Source organism: Rhipicephalus microplus, unplaced genomic scaffold, assembly GCF_043290135.1.
Source record: "Rhipicephalus microplus isolate Deutch F79 unplaced genomic scaffold, USDA_Rmic scaffold_42, whole genome shotgun sequence".
In the NCBI taxonomy this organism is placed as follows: Eukaryota; Metazoa; Arthropoda; class Arachnida; order Ixodida; family Ixodidae; genus Rhipicephalus; species Rhipicephalus microplus.
In genome coordinates this window covers 1,698,409-1,715,748 of record NW_027464615.1, presented here as the reverse complement: position 1 = coordinate 1,715,748, position 17,340 = coordinate 1,698,409, and the positions used below count along the sequence as shown (strand labels likewise).

Genomic DNA, 17,340 nt, shown 5'->3' with positions numbered 1-17,340 from the left:
GAGTGGTACAAGCAACAGCGCCGAAGTGAAGTTCATGGGACTACTAGTGTGCGGCGTTATGGTGCCACTGCGGTATTCTGCTGAAGCTTCATCACAGCAACGTGCGTTACAAAAGGTGCAGACGGTTGTAGTTGATCATGCGTGATATTTTTGGTGGTATAATCAAGTATCATAATTAAGTTTACCAAAAGGTACCATATGAAGGTAGCACAAGACAACGCGCCTTCATAGAGCCATGATAATTTGGCTGAATGCTTCTATGAAGACGTGGAGTCAGCCATTAATAAAGCAAAGCCACGGTATACTGTTCTGATGGGTATCATTCTTGCCAAAGTTGGCAGGGAACAGGCTGGGTGTCATGCAGTGGGAAAGTAATGCATCGACTGGAAAAATGCCAGCGGGGAGTTATTAGTAGAGTTAGTAGAACGTAATAACTTGCGAATCTTGAATACCTTCTTCAGAAAATGAGCCAACCGTAAGTGGACGTGGTGAAATCCAAATGGCAAAAGTGAAAATGAAATGAACTTCATTATCTGTGTACACACAGGTATTTCACAGGATGTAGAAATAATTTGCAAGACCGATGCAGTCACCATAGAATGGTAAGAGTACGTATTCACGTAAAAATAAAAAACTAAAGAGAAAAACTGCCACGCAAGGAGTCAATTATTAAACTAGCCATAAAAGCGAAAGTACGGGAATTCAAACTTTCACTTCAGATAAGATTCGAGGCACCAAACGAGATAACCGACGTTAGCGTTGGCACAATGAGCAATAATTTTACTAGTATCATCAAAGAGTGTGCAATGATAGTCGGAAGTACAGTCACTAGACAGGACACTGGCGAACTATCTCGGGAGACGAAAGTTCTTATTTAGGTACGACAAACAATGAAACCCTCAAATGCAACCGACAAAATAGGCTAGTGGGACTTTTGAAGGTAATCATTAGGCGAAAGGTGGCTGACGTCAGAACGTAAACCATAGAGAAAATTGAGCGGGTTTCGAAAATCGGCAGAAGCCTAAAACGGAGAAGGCAAACTTGTGCATGGGCTAAAATTGAATTTTTGCATTAAGGAACAAGAATATCGATGTCATAACGAATATAGATAAGGTAGTCGAAGTGGCAGAGGAGTTCTACAACGAGCTGCACAGAAGCCAGAACAAGCAGGAGAATATTGTGAGAAGCAATAATTGTCCAGAGGAACTCGACATCTTACCAGTAACGACAGGGGAAGTTAGAAAAGCCTCCTGAAGTTAGAAAAGCCGCACCTCCTGAAAGATGGTGAAGAAATTGTGTTTGCAAAAGCGGCCACCTTTTATACGAAGTGTCTCTAGTTGGCAAGGGTGCGAAAATGCTTTAAAAACGCCAACATCAACTTATTCCAAAAGAAAGGGAACATCAAGGACTTGAAAAACTACAGGCCAATCAGATCACTATCTGTTCTCCAAAAACTATTAACAAAATCAATAGCTACAAAGTTTAAGGCGATCTTAGAGTTCAATCTACGAAAGGACAAAGCAGGATTTCGTACAGGCAATAGGTCGTATTCTTACTGTCAATCAGGTAATAGAGAAATGCGAGGAATACAACCAACCCCTATACATAACCCTCATATATTACGAAAAGGCGTTTGACTCAGTCAAGACATCAGCAGTGATGCAGGCACTTCGGAATCACGGCAGGGACGAAGCCCAAATAAACATACTGGAAAAAGTCAACAACGGATCAACAGCCACCATACTTCTCCATAAAGAAGGCGACAGAATCCCAATAAAGAAGGGTGTAAGGCAGTGAGACACAATCTCTCCGATTCTCTTCACCGCGCGTGTAAAGGAGGTTTTCAGTAACCTGCGATTTTCTGATGGCATTACCTTGATGAATGAACTCAAGGGACAAATTGCAGGTCATCAGTACAGAGTTGGACACGGAAAGCAGAAAAGTAGGTCTGAAAATTACTATGCACAAAACAAAAGTAATGTGCAACAGTCTCGGCAGAAAAGAGCACTTCGCAGTAGGTTGAGAGACGCTGGAAGTTGTAAAGATATATATCTACTTAAAACAGGTAGCAACCACGGAGCCGAACCTTCAGATTGAAATACCTAGAAGAATAAGGATGGGGTTGATCACATTTGGCAAGTATTCTCATATTATGAAGGATAACCTGCCACTAACCCTGACGAGGAACGTATATAACGAGCAGAAACCTGGAGGCTTCCAAACAGGATTCAGTTTGAATTGAGGATGACGGAGCAAGCGATGTAAAGAAAAATGATAAGCGTAACCTTAAGAGACAAGAAGTGGATGGGATAACAAACCTGGGTGAAGGATTTCATAGTTAAAAATCAAGAAGAAATGGGCATGGGCCGGGCACATGGCACGTAGGCAGGATAAGCACTGGTCATTAAGGGTAACTGACTGGATTTCCTGAGAAGGCAAACGCACGAAGGGGAGACATAAAGTTAGGTGGAATGGTGAGATGAAAAAGTTCGCACGCAGATGTACTGTAGTAGAAGAAAACACAATACAGGTTGATTTGCAGATCACGAAAAAGGTCTTCACCCTGCAGGGGGCGTAGTCAGGCTGATGATGATGATGAGGACGATCATGATAATTTTAAAACACTGGTGAGTTTAACCTGAGGATAATTTTTTTATTCATTCATTTTCGAGGACAGATGTAAAACAACCTCAAGGTTTACGTTTCACATATTCAATGCAGAACATCACCTTTAGTAATTACATTGGAATACCAGCGCTTAGAGAGAGCTGCTTATTAGAAAAAGAGAATCGCAGACTACGCTTTAGCCATTTGCTGTTTACCAGTACTGCATTTATTGCGTGCTACTGTGTTCATACGCACGCGTGTATTGTTACCCAACCAGCCAATTTTGATACCCAAAAAATGGGATTTCTGCCTCACAGAGAAAACTTCTCTCTGAGGCAAAACTTCTCTCCATCTAAATGGGGATATCAATTTAAATTGTGCTACACTACCGTCTGGACGCGTTGTAATCCACCAAACAATGAAACAACCTAGTATTCTAAAGCAATGGTATATAGGAAATGTGAAAAGTCGACGAATTAACATGGCATTTTATATAGTGTGACAGAAGCCGGCGCAGTGGTTACAGGGGTGAGCGACCGCTTCAATGCGGGGGTAACATGTATCCTTCGCACAGTCGACCGTGAAACCACTGCTTGCTTCGTAAGTGTAAAGAAGTACACCGACCTGGCGTTCGGTTGTTCACGGGTACTCATCTCGAAAGCTGGCCCCACAAGGCTCTCAATCCCGTGACTGAAATGTCGGCAAATGGAGCGAAATTATCACAAAATCCAACAAAAGAAAAATAATCTTTTGTCAGTGTCTTTTTCTTTTCACTTTTTCGGCTGCACAGAATGAATGAACAACGTCACAAAATGTCTGGAACTTTCCAGACAAAAAATGCAAACGACAGTTATAAAGATTTTTAAAAAACTCAACAGTAGATATAACAAAATGCCTAGCACAGTCAGAATTGGTAGAAAAAGTTCGGTGGTGCTAAAGAATGCTTTTCACAGTCGTTAATAGATGTTATCACTGAGAATAAGTTTCCTAGTCTACTGTTCTATGCGCTATTTTGCTGCATCCAGAAGGCATAACAGCTGGTCTGCGGGTGCCTGCCGAAACATGCTCTCTTTATTTCGATCAGTCCACTTCACTCTCGGGAAGTGCTGCCGAATGTTTAGAGGCAGGCGCTACTGGTTACTTTAGCAGACTTCCAAGTAACATAGCCGTCATACAGCCGACTCAAGCATTTCTTGTTTAGCTGGCGATAACATCAGCATTCGTGTCAGCCACAACTTCTGCAGTTCACTTTGGAGATGCCGCTCACTACTTTTTCACCAGTGGGCTTGCGGCACGTGCAGGTTGTTTCGGCCTAAACAAGTAGGCAGATAAGCATTCAAGAGTGAATGGGAAGGCTGCCTATATGAGGCCAGTTCGATCTAGGGACGAGACAATGTCATCGTGCATATTAGACTAATCCTAAACGAATAAAGCTTCCGTACGGAAACTGCTTTTAAATAACGTGGATTTGCTTGGCTCAATCTAGAATCGTGTCAAGTTGTCGTAGTTCCGCTGTGACAGGTGGAGAGAAAAATTTTTCTTTGTGACGTCTTGATAGCCGGAATGGTGAAGGGGCACTCAGCGTTTGCTAGGCATGCCTTATCTCTACTTCTGTTGAGGTGAAGTGGAGAACAAGCACATAATAAATAACATGCTTTTCTAAAACCACCTGTGAGTGTCTGACTAGTGAACATCACCCTCCTCGTACCCTCCTGGCTACGCCAGCGCCACCGTGCTTTCGGAAGATGACCCATCAATTTAAGCGGAAGTTTAATGTCAAAAAGAATACTAATAACGAACCCTGTTTCGAACAATCTATTCAACTTAAGGGCAGAACAAGCAACATGCGCACATGATTAGGTGAGTACTCAGTCGTTCAAAGATTTAAATATATTTCATTTGATTTTCCACGTTTTAGGGCTTCGTTAAAATATATTTGTGTGCTTGATAAATTTACTGCAATCGGTTATATCATAACGTTAGTTTTCATTCTGGTGTTTATGCTCAATTGCAAGTCTGAGCAAAAGGTTTAAGGCCAGGTGAGTCTTTTTATATTTTCTACAGTCAGTGTTATCAGCGTTGGCAGATATGAAAGGAATCGTCAGAACATCACAGGCCTCCCCAGTCTTTATCGCAGTGAATATCGTTTACATAAAAGAAAAGAGCGTGCCCCAAAATGAAATCTAGGGTTTTTTTTTTGTGCAGAGCGGCCTGAAAAGTGACATGATATTCTTCAATAAACTGACTCATATCATGGTATCGACATGCGAATTTTTTATTTTAATCATTATTAGTGAGACTCATCTATCATTTGACGCTAATGAACCATACAAAATAACGTTGTTTTTTATTGGCATCACTTGATGAAGGCATCTTTGACCTAGTTGCAATCCTTGAAGGCAAAACGAAGATTGTGAGCATTGCTGCTGCAGTGTCCATCAATATGAAAATAGTATTTCACTAGGTCAAACGCTTATTTCGGTTTTAAAAGTAAGCCTTATATGGCATTCATGTACCATTTAATGAAAAGATTCCAAACTCCCTACGTACGAGACAGACGTATGTTTATATCAATGCTGACGCAAGCGATTTATGCATAATAGTAAAAGCATACTCCCAAAAAATCTTCATCTTGAGTAGCCAGGTGGCTGGGCTTCTTGGCCGACATTTGTGCGATCCTGGTGGTAACAGTGCGCAGGGCGCCATCGTTTTATCTGATAGTCGCGCCATGGTGATAGGCGAGTCATATGTTAGTTGGCTCGGTGTTAGGGCCAGGTACAAGCTTCTCGAATCGTATTCCGCGGTCCGGTGTCACCACTGTAGCGGGGACGCGAAGAAAGATGATTGCTGCTACATTGGAACACGAAAACTAACTGCTTTATGTTGAAGGCCCACCTGCTCGACTCCTCACGCCTAGGTCTACTTCGTTCTTGTCACTGCGTAGGCTCGAAAGCACAGGACATGCCTATTTGTTTTAAAATCGTTCTTGTTGCGTAGCGTTCAATTGGTTGGCTGTTAACTACTTTATTGGAAGTCCGGCAGAGCTTTCGCCGACCGGGCCCTATAGGTATCTCCCGTGGACACGTCAAGACCTTGCCTGCATGACCACCGCCTCGCGGGCCTGCTGGACGGCATAGAGTAGGTCGCCGAGGCTGGGGCTGCACGGGGCAGCGGCCCGCCGTGGCGGAAGGGTTCCGGATGTAGCACGTTGCGGATTTCTGGCATGGTTATAGAGCAGGTGATTTTATGTGGCAACCTCAATATGGCATATCTTGCATATATTCGTCGGATATCTATTGGGGTGTAGTCTGGTAAACCGTGTTGGGTTGGGATACGTATGCGTCTGCAGCTGTCGTAGGGCCGCCACCTGCATCCTGTTCAGCTTCTGGCTGGGTGGAGGAGAGGTCCGACAGGCCAGGTAGAAAGCCTTGGTAATTTCGTTGTAGGTCGTTAAACGGTCTTCGGTGTTTCCCCACAGAGGACGTTCTCCGGCACGGTTCACGAGCTCATGCGCCTTGGCGTGTTCCGTCTTGTTTAGGTTGCGGTGTGTCTGCGATACCTCCCCCATGTGAGCCGGGAACCACAGGAGTCTGGTTTGGAGTTCTACCTCTTGATAAAATTTTCTATTGCGCAGGACTTTGGCCGCTCGTTGTGAAATCCATCCTTTTGCAAAGTTTCTTACCGCTTGTCTCGAGTCACAGAGGACCGTAGTGCATGACGGATACGTAAGCACGAGCGCCACTGCTACTTCCTCCACTTCTTGTGCGTGGTAACATCGAATACTTGCCCATATTCTCGTTTCGCCTTTCCAATCAACGACCATGGTTGCGAATCGCGAGCGGTCTGCGTATTCAGCGGCGGCAACGAACCACGTTCCCATTTCGTCGGCGCAGTTCGCAGGAGAGCTCATGTCCTGGCCACTCTTCTGCCTGGGTTGTGTTCCGGGTGAATGTTGCTTGGAATTGCCTCAACCCTTATTGTTTGTCGGATCGCGCCTGGCACAGCGACTTTCTGGCTTTGTTCGGTGTAGTAACGGATGCCGAGACTGATGAATTAACGGATGCCGAGAGCGTCCCGCTCTCGTGCCCGATAATATTTCTAGTTGCGAAGTGCGCCTCGGCTATTTCGCTTAGCGTGTTGTGAAGTCCAAGTAGAAGCAGCAGGTGCGCGCTTGTTGACTTGGGTAGACCCAGTGCCACATTGTACACTCTGCGGATAGGGACGTTAATCTTGGCTTCTTCTGTCTTGTACCAGTTGTGAAATGCCGCGACATACGCATTCCACTTCTTCTGCTAGTGACCCTCTTCAGAACTTTCATAGCGTTAGTAGTTTTGTGCTTTAGTTTAGTGATCGTTTCGCCGTTAGCTCCGTTTGTCTCGATTGTCATGCTGAAGACCCTTATTTTTTTACTATCTGATTTGTTGCTCCATTACTCTTGCGTAGCCTGATCTCTTCTTATTCTCGTCTGGTTCTCACCGCCATTCCTCAAGCCCCGAGCGGCTCACCCCTGTGGGTGGGGCGGTAGAACAGGAGTTAGGACTTTTTCAGTGAGCATCGTAGTCCCATTTCTTCGAGATATTCCTCTACTGTGTCAATTGCTAGTTGTAACCCCGTTTCTAAGTGGCCATCGCTGCCTCGCTGAACCCAGATAGTAATGTCGTCGGCATAGAATAAGTGCCGGACGTATTCGATTGCTTGCAGTTTTTCAGCGAGCCCAATAATGACTAGGTTCAAGAGTATGGGCGAGATTACCGTTTCTTACGGTGTGCCTGTGCTTCTCAACATTTGCTCTTCTAGTTGGAGGTCTCCTGTCACCATAACGGCTCGCCTCTCTGTCAAGAAATCTGTTACGTAGTTGTACGCACGTGGACCGAGGTTTTGTCGAGATATTCCGTGCAGTATTGCTGAGTTCTTGATTTTACCACGTGCGCTCTCGAGGTCAAGGCCAAGAATTGCTCTGGTTGCTTTAGTACGTAGCGTTCAACCATGTTTTTTTAATATTTATACGTGATAAATTGTTTGTTTCTCGTTTGCTTGTTTAGTAATTGCATGTAGCATGTTGAGCTAACTGTGAACCATCTGACTTGCCTTTTCTTCTTTCTACGTTTCCTACAGAATTATGTATTTAATGAAGTCAATTCTTCAAAGCGAATTTTTCTATTGAAGTAAACTATCTTAGCGCAGCTTGAAGCGAAATATTGCATCACTTTTTGAGTGTAACGTGCAACGTCTTGTGTTTTTACAGATCGACATGGCAGGGCAACCGAGGTACTGCAGTACCAAAGTAATGACAGTACATGCGCCGTGTTTTGGATACTAACTTATGAGAGATGTATGTATCAAACTTGTGCTGAAAATCTTCTGTTCTTTTCACTTTACCGTAAGCTAGGAGTGTAGGATATGAAACTTGGTCTTGGTCTTTATGTGCACAACATTATCAGTTTCGTTGACACAGTGTTAAGCACTTATAGCTAATATTTATGTTTAGTAGCGTATCAATATGGTATTGAGACTTGTGAGATGGCGACAAATCTAATGAACTGTCGCGGGGAAAGCGTTAAACGTGCGTGGTCAACTGATAATAGTTTATTTCATTGCAATAACAAATAAGGCATGTATTCACAGAAACGTGGGCAGAACAACATATCGCAATTTTGTTATTAGGGCATGTCACTGGATCTAGCTTTTCGACAACCAGACTTGTGAGCCTGCGTCTTTTCGAGTTCAGTGTCCGCAACTTCTTATCTGAGATCAGTGCCCACATATGCGTAACTCATCCAGCAAATCCTATAAGACCACGTGTAGAGCACATTTTCATCACCACGCCTCATGCTAATTTTGGGGGCAAGGTTTCTGAAACACGGCAGGTAGACATTTATAGATCAGCTGTTCATGAGCTACGCAGACATTGCGGGGCTGAAGCACTTGTCTCGTGAAACACCCCTGAAGTCGCCATATTTTGATACATATTTATTTCATCCAATATTCATTAGTTTATTTCAAACACTGAAAGTGTTCAAGCGCACATGGCTAAAGGCAAACACAGCATGACTGGGCCGTGTGTCACTTACAGCAGCAGTAGAAGAAGAAGAAAGGCGTAATTCAGCAACTTTGTGGCATAGATAAAGATCAGACACCACACTTTTTACACAGATTTTATGTGCAACTGATCAAAGTTAAAGGCAATAAACAAAAAACAATATCGTTATAGAGTTTCACAGGCACTTAGAACTAAATAATAGAACCAAGAATAAACAAAGAAATGTACCTATAAACTTCGAACAAAAACAAAAAGTAGTAATGAATAGACGGCGGCCAAGAACAACTTCGTAGATATCACGAGCCACATGCGGGGAAAAAATACAAAAAGGAAGAAAGAAAACAAGATACTTCATTGATGTAGAATAATTGTATTCATATATGAAATTTACTTTCAGTATTCCGAAAATAACAATTCTTGTAGTGTTTTTACAACGAAAGCTGCATAAGGCTAGAAGAAACACAAACTGTATGGCAGTGATGTCACGAGCGGGCTTCATTGTCTGTGCTATTAGTTAGGTCGTTCGCAGCGGGATACCCAAACACGCGTGCCATTGGTTACGTTGTGAGTGACGTGATCTATCGCATCGCAGCAGTGGCGCCGAGCACGTGCACATCAGTTTCTCCTGAAACCTTCCAGGTGGGTATTCCACGGACAACTCTAAAGGAGTGCTGACTGTGGAAATGGCTCGCATTCGCCGTGCTGGTGGTGCAGTCCGGGCATAATAACAAGATCGGGAGGCCGAGTCCCGGCAGCAACTGCATAGCGATGATCCGGCAGCCTTGCCAGCCGCGATAAATCCTGAACGGGAATGCAATTGCTGGTGGTGGACGGATCCTGCAATCCACACCAGCGAATCAGCTCGTGATGTCAAACACGTTTAACAACGTGTTCTTGCGACGTCAGTGTGATAATTGCGGAAGCGCGTTTACCGGGGCGCACTCTCGCTTTAAGCGGGAGTTTTCCCAGCGACCCATCAGCTTCGACTGCGACGTCGGTGACCACCTGTGGTTCAAGAACAACCGCTGTGATTAACGCATTGCGAAACATACTGAAGCGCTCCACGATTATGATCACGCGAAGGAAATGTGTGGCATATGAAGTAAACACTGGTGAACACAAGCCAAACGTGTGGCTAAACTAGTTAGGAAACACGAACATGTAGCCAATAAGTGTGAAAGGCTTCAGTGTCACGTCGTTTTGTGCTTATTGCTAACCATCTGGGCTGCACGTTTCAGCTTTCGTTGGTTAGTAATTAGTACGGCGTGCTTCAGCGCTGATTGTTCTTTAGGTACACAGCAGCGCCTTTGACTACCCTGTGTAACGCTGTCCCTCCGTACACCACCGTAATGCATGCTCGCAACTTCTTCACCTGCCCCACGTTCGTGTCTCATGTGACTGCTCGCACTGAACAACCGCTCACTGGCCACCCCATATATGGAGGCACTGAATTGAGCGTTCGGAATTCAGTCAAGGGCATCTTTATTTAGCTTTCGCTTGATGAGCGCACGCGTCAATGCCGCTGCCATTGTAAGCGTCAGCACCCGCTGCTACGCTTCTACGCATGGTTCCTTTCAGCGGGAGATGGTCCACGTTTTTTTTCTTTTTTTTCAAATGCTTCCTGTTTTAAATATTTTGAAATTTGCACAGAAAATTTTCGTTTACCGTAATTTGTTGTACTACTTTAGGAATGAAATCGTTTCTATGGTTTGAGCCTATCGTTTTCACATTCTATTTGGTCTGCAAAGGACGTTTCCCGCTATAAAATTGTCGCATAATTTCAAGCAATAGCCTACAGTTCATTTACTGTCTTGCTTATTCATTCACTCGTGAATACTTTGTCATTGTATTGCCCCTCCTACATGGGCAAGCACACTTGCCTGCAGTATCAATACATAAATATAAATATAAGTATATTTGTGGACTGTGGCCACTATTGATGCTTTATAGTTTCAATAGTACGTTTAGGTGCTGGTCATGCGTCTTAAGTTGTCTATGGCACGTCGTGCGTGGTTATGACAAAGCCCAACATCCGTGCTCAGATTTCCATCACTTTGAAGACTGAGATATGTATGAATATGTTGCCGGGATCTCGCAACCTAATCCCCTCCGGAAATCTTTTCTATGTATCACATATGAAGGGCCTCTCAAATTACACCTTTAAAAACTACGCCTATATCTTGCCGCCTTCGATGTCCTGGCCTTTGAAAAAGTATGTATTTATGACTGTGGCCCCTGGTATAGACGACGTAAATTTAAGAATTACAATGTGAGCTTGAAGAAAAATGAGCGACAAGATAATTGCCGTGCGCAGCAACTGAATCTGCAAACTTCGAAATGCGCGTACGAATCTCTACCAATTTAGTGGTGGCGATCATCCCCAAGCCTCTTCTGTATGGTGTATTTGCGCGTTGAAACCAGGGAGTGTTAGCGCCAGTCGCAGTTATGATGGTGAGCATGGAACACTCGTTTTCCCCATTTTAGGCAACACGTACCGCTTCTTTTTTGTAGTGTTTTTTTTTCACGAGCAGGCAGCAGATGGAAAGGCAGCTGGCAGCTCGCCCTTTGCTTCGCATGTTTAGTATGTTAACGCGCAGATGTCTTACCCAGTTTCTGTTTTCCCTCACTTTCACGATCCAACCTTTCCATTTAGTGTGCCTGATGCTCGTATACTCTGCTAGGTCTGCTGGCTTACATTCTCAGTCTATATCCTGTTTCTCCCTATTTATTGTTATAATAACACGAAGAAATGAATAAAAAACACAGTGCACACTATCAACTGAAGATTTATTGCAACTTCAGACACATATAGGCAGTTAGATAAACACTAGTAGATGAAAAGTTTGGGTTAGCAAACAAACACTGTCTCAATGACGCCCTTCGAGAAAAGATAACTGAGTGGCAAGTAACGTGACCGAGGGTTTAGCGACTCATGCATCACGTGATTTGTTGATGAAATGCAGTTCTTCAACTTCACGCGCTACCCTGTTGTTGAATCAAAGTTCCACTGTCTATCACCAAGCAAGACTGCGCAGCCGCATTCAATACCGTGTTAACAAGACTCCGAACACGGCTGTCTCTTTAGCGAACGTTCTTGATCCATTAGCCCGTAAGGTACAGAACAATGAGAAAAAACTGTTTACTTCTTCACAAATAGCGCTTCTAGTTTTCGATATTCCATATTGCATGCGCATGCACATTTGGAAAGCCTAATTCACATTGCCCGCCACAAAAAGCAGCATGTACCTTCAGTTAAGCTAGGCTTGTGTAAAGCACGGGTGACAAAACTTTGAGGTGGAAAAGAATTTTATTGTTTCCAAGACCATTTCTCTTTTTGAAAGCAATAACAAGCCCGTGATGTACCTCAGAAGTTAGTACTTTCCCCTGTATTGTTTGAAGTCTTTCTTAGTACTATCTCTGTTCAGCCAGATTCGAAAACATTTTGTGCCAACGGCAGTACTTTTTTTGCGATGGCTAATGACAATCATGTCTTCTCAGTATTTTGCAAGCATATTTAAATAAACTTGAAACATTGGCTAGATAGTTCGCAGTTCAACCTGAATACTAATAAGTCTGCTATTCTTGTTTTCCTGTTCACAATCCTGTGCAGATATTTATGAAATATATGATGCAAAATGCGCCTTAACTAGAATCATTAAATTACCTTGAAGTTCTTTACAATGAATATCTCTGATGACGCCCTCGCACAGAATACATCGCGACAAAACAAATACGCACAAAGGGCATCTTCGGAGGTTGCACAGCTGACGATCTGGAATGAGAAGGAGGACACTTATGATAATATCCAAAATGCATGTCCGGTCAGTGTTGGCGTTTCGTCACGTTCTTTTTTCTGGTGCATCAGCCTACGAGCTTCGGCAGCTAGGTCCACTGGGGAAAGAAGCTTCACAGCTATGCTTAGGACGTTCAAAGTATACTGCAAATGCAGTGTTATACCTAGCAGCCAGAATGCCACTTCTTTTATGGCTCTTGAGTATTCTCACAGTGCAGACTTTAAATTTATATGAAGCAACCTATAACCGCGATCAATTAGGTCTATTTGCAATCATGGCTGATTTTTATCCACGCATGGGGCCAGATTTTAGAAGCCAAAAATATTATATGTTCAATGATTGCATCAGCCTCGCAAAGCACAGATTCGTAACCTGCTTTTAAAAACTGCCCAGCAAAATTCTCGTGAAATTGGTTACCATGATATCTGTCTAAATTATGCCAAACTACTACGTTACGTCATTTTATATGGATCATTGCCAGATAACTTATGTATTCGACCAAATAATACCTTTATTGCAACAAAAAAATCAAAATCAGAAGAAAAATCTGGCATTGGAATAATGTGAAGGGAACTAGACTGGTCATTTGCAGATGGGCTTGCCGTCTTTTTTGCTTATTCATAGTTATAAAGTTACCTTTGCGCAAGTAATTCGATTCCAGTAGCAGCAATTATATCTGAGTCATTCTTTCTGTCCTAAACTTGACTGGTAATTTGCAGATTTTGTTACCGTCTTACTTGCTGAATTTACTGCTATAATGATAGCTTTGCAAAAGGTAAATACTTCGATTCCAGTAGCAGCAACTAAAACTGACTAATTATCTCTGTGCTCGTCTGTTTCCACATCCTGTGGCTCACTCATACTGAACTCTTCTTAAATCAGTAGTTCTCTGTCATATTCAATGCATTGACTTTATCTGGTCACTAGCGCTAGAAGGTTTCTTGTTCAGTAAAATAGCTGAATGTCGTGCGAAATCCTCACTTTTGGTACCGGTCATTCCTGTTTCCCACTTACAGCACGTATTACTGCGGCAAGATTTCCCAAGCTTGCGTTCAGGCGAAGTTAATCAGACACTTCACTGACTGCTTCTCCGCAGTACAATCGCTTGTGATTTCTCTGGCGACCTGTCGAAATTGAGAATGGTCGGAGTTGCCATCACAAAATTTTGTTGCCGTGTTACCTCCCTCAAGTTTTACTTGCATAGATTAGGTTTATTGAACTCCCTGTGTGCCTTTGCTGTAACCAGGTGAAAACAATTGGTCATTTCTTATTACTTTGTTATTGATTCAACTCATTCAGGAAACGCATAGTAAGACCACCTTCTTTAAACCTGGGCCTGCAATGATCCAAACCTTTGTTGTCCTTTCTTTTGGAGCCTCTACATTGGGTTCCAGCTACAGGGATGTTTTGTTGACCATTCAGGAAAATATCACAGTGACTTCACGGTTCTCTTGATAAAGTTTGTTTGCTTTACATAATTTTAACTGGTAATCATCACTTCAAATAATCAATGAACAAACCAGCGCTCCTAGGAATGTAGCGATGCACAAAGTATCGGGAAAATTCACTTTTACTCGGTCAAACCTCTCCGTTGGGTATGTATTATATCCAGAGGCCAACAACTCTATGATTAGTTTTCTGGCTCAAAATATTTATTGATTTTTTTCTTCTGTAACAATTTATAATAGACTGTAGAATGTTAGCACAGCTAATCTTTTTGTTTGCCTAAAAATTCCTTGCTGTTTTTTTTCAAAATCTCACTGCTGCGCGGTTCATTGCCAATCCTCCGTGGTGGTTTAAGTCATTCCTCTTGGTTCCAACCAAACAATCAACACGCCTGGCATTTTTATATCAACATTTATTTTAAAATTTCGTTTGTCTAATCACCATAAAGTGTTTACCCAAGCCTAAATACGCACAAGTTTGCCCTATTTCGCTCAATTACACCTTTATCTGTTTATTTTCAGATCAGTTGACGCCGTCTTATGACCTTCGAATAAAAGATTCGTATATAAAAGGAAATTCTTCAAAAAATAGTGAATGTTGGCAACCGTTCGAGAGGATGTTACGAGGCAGAAAAACATACCGAACGTATTACCGAAACTGCCATGTTGTACTTCACAAGAGACTTCAAAGGCCTAAGAAGGGGGCTGAATAAACTAAACGCATTATTATGTTCATTAATAGAAATCATATGGCTACCATAGCAACGTTTATTCTGATATGTCGATTTCTACCATGTGGTTCTTCATTTTATTGGTATGTTGAAAAGTCTTATATAATAAAACCCTGGAATAATACATACACGTTTTTCTTTTTAGCTAAAAAACACAAAACAGAGTCCAAAATAGAATCATTTGCATAGGCCTTGCTGCCGAGTGTAATGGCCTGTACAAGTACTTGCGTTGGCACGGTGACTGCTAATGGCTACAAAAACAAAAGACATAAAAACGCGATAGATATAAGGACAACGAAAATGGAGGAGTAGCCATCGTTGCAAAAGGCGTCAGTTTCACTCGACTTATCACATTAAACACCTCTCTTGAGGCTGTTGCAGTCAGTTTCATAGGACACAAAACCATCTTTATCTGCTCTGTTTACGTTGCCCCTCATGAACATGTAACTTTACAAGAACTTGAGGCCCTAACGGCGCAACTCCCAGAACCATTTGTTTTAGCAGGGGATTTTAACGACCACGGAACGCTATGGGGCAGTGACAAAACACACAGAAGAGGACAAATATTTGAAGATTTTATTTTGTCGAACGTCTGTCTTTTAAACTCTGGTGCACCAACGTACTCTTCATTAGGCTCGCGCAAGTTCAGCTACCTCAATTCAGCATTTTGCTCGCCATTCGTTTTTAATGATTTTAGGTGGGAAGTGCTGGAATCTTCGTACGGAAGCGATCATTTACCTGCAGTCATCAAAATACCACCTACATTACCCACAGTCACCACCGAACCACGCCGATGGCTAATCCATCGTGCAGACTGGCCCCTGTTCCAGGGTAATTCGAAACTACAACACATTCTTTCACAGGAAATGAATAAAATAAATGACAAAATCCCTGAGGTCATAATAGCAGCCATAAAAAAGACAAAACCAAAATTGTCAATTCACGTTCGAAAAAGCAAAATGTTTGGTGGACAAGTGAGCTTACCCAATCAAAGAAGGCGGGGGGGGGGGGAGATGAACAACAAGACAGAAGGCAGGGAGGTTAACCAGGCACATGCCCAGTTTGCTACCCTACGCTGGGGGAATAAGAAGGGGGCATAAAAATGAGAGAGAGAGGAAAGAGAAGAGAAAGAGAGAAAAAAAGGATTGTCATTCAATGAGCTGACGCGTATGCAGCGGTGGCACTACACAAAAGGTAAAGGTCGTCACGTGGGCCTGTAGTCCTCAAAAAGCACAAGACAGCTTTGACTGCTTTTCGACCCGACGAAAGGCCAGGACGGTGTTCCAGTAGCATCTGCATAGAGAGTGGCAGATCGTCCAATTGTCGCAATGCATCCTATAGCTTCTGTCTTTCGGAGGCAAACCGAGGGCATTGGCATATCTGATGGTCGATGTCTTCTTTGGTGCAGCATACGTCGCATTCCGCAGTGTCGGTCAATCCGACGAGGGTTGCATATGCTTTTGTGAAGGCAACCTCCAACCAAAGACGACAAAGAAGCGCAGCTTCACGTCGACAAAGTCCGGATGGAGGTCGAAGTTCCAGGTGAGGGTTTATTTGGTAGAGTCTCGTATGTCCCATGCTTGGGGTGTTGCACTCCAGGAGACACAGACTACGTGCCAGGTGAAGAAGTTTCTTTGCAGCGTCAGTCCTTGACAAAGGAATCGGAAGGGTGTGCTCTTCTCGGTTCGATGTGCGAGCCCCGTTGTCTGCAAGATCCACTGATCCCACTGATCCACAATGATCCACAATGATCCACTGAGCCACTGACCCCACAATGGCCAGGTAGCCACTGAAAATTGACCTCGTGGCCTGTTACTGTGACGTGGAGAAGAAGGTTGTCAACTTCGTAATGGCAACCTCGTCGAAGGACTGACTGCATGCTCTGTAGGGCCGGTTTTGAGTCGGAAAATACAGCCCAATTACTCGGTTTCTGGGATTTGATGTACTCTAGGGTGCGACGCAAATCCGCAAGTTCTGCCACCGTAGACATAGTGATGTGTGACAGCTGGATTCGCAGAGTGATTCCTCTAGCTGGAATCACCACCGAACCACCAGAACCAGATGCCGTGGTTGAACCATCGGTGTATATGTGCTCGTGGTTATTGTACATTTCGTGCAGGAGGTGCAAGCTCAATTGTTTTAGGGCTGACGAAGGCAAATTTAGACATAAACGACTCACGATGTGCACAGACCACTAAATTTCGTGTGGGACCTCTCAGTAGCGAGGGTTGCCAAGTGGTGGGAATAATTCCTGGCATGTTGCCTGAGGTATGTACGCGTCGTTTCAAAGGCGATGTGCGTAATGATCGAGTAGTCCTGTGTAATGGCAAGTATAGCTTCAAAATAAAGCTTGGGACATTCTTAAAAGGTTCTCTACGTACAGCAACCTTCTGAACTTCGAACAGGCTGAAGTCAAAGCTCAATATCTATTGAGGCAAGCTGAAAAAATATCATGGCAGGACCACATATTATCTATTGATAACGCAGTCGCATCCGAAAGAATGTCGGACCAGCTGAACAAGTTCAGCAGCAACTACTCATATTATACAGTACCAATTCTTACAAGCCCAGACGTACAGACAATACAAGACCAACCGCATATACTAGGCACATTTTACCATTTCCAGCTCAGCCAACTACTGTGATAAATTCCTAAAACACAAACAGCCTGCGGAAAAACAGAAACTGCCTCTCACAGGTGCATCGCATGACGCCTATCATAA

General features: G+C 43.3%; 1 protein-coding gene across 6 annotated transcripts in view; it reads left to right on the top strand.

The window, feature by feature from the left end:
* Positions 1 to 14,741, top strand: part of LOC119167987 (uncharacterized) — a 120,756-nt gene extending 106,015 nt beyond the window's left edge. For 5 of the 6 annotated variants that reach the window (XR_012889221.1, XR_012889222.1, XM_075884650.1 and 2 more), the window contains 2 exons: positions 7,853 to 7,939; positions 14,409 to 14,741. Coding sequence is in view for 3 of the 6 variants with exons in the window: in XM_075884650.1 (XP_075740765.1) it covers positions 7,853 to 7,939; positions 14,409 to 14,599 (278 nt within the window). In the remaining 3 variants the exon portion in view is untranslated. Of the gene's footprint in view, positions 1 to 4,525; positions 4,647 to 7,852; positions 7,940 to 14,408 lie in introns of all 6 variants that reach the window. The other variant, XR_012889220.1, reaches the window with a different exon arrangement.
* The last annotated feature ends 2,599 nt before the right edge of the window (positions 14,742 to 17,340 follow it).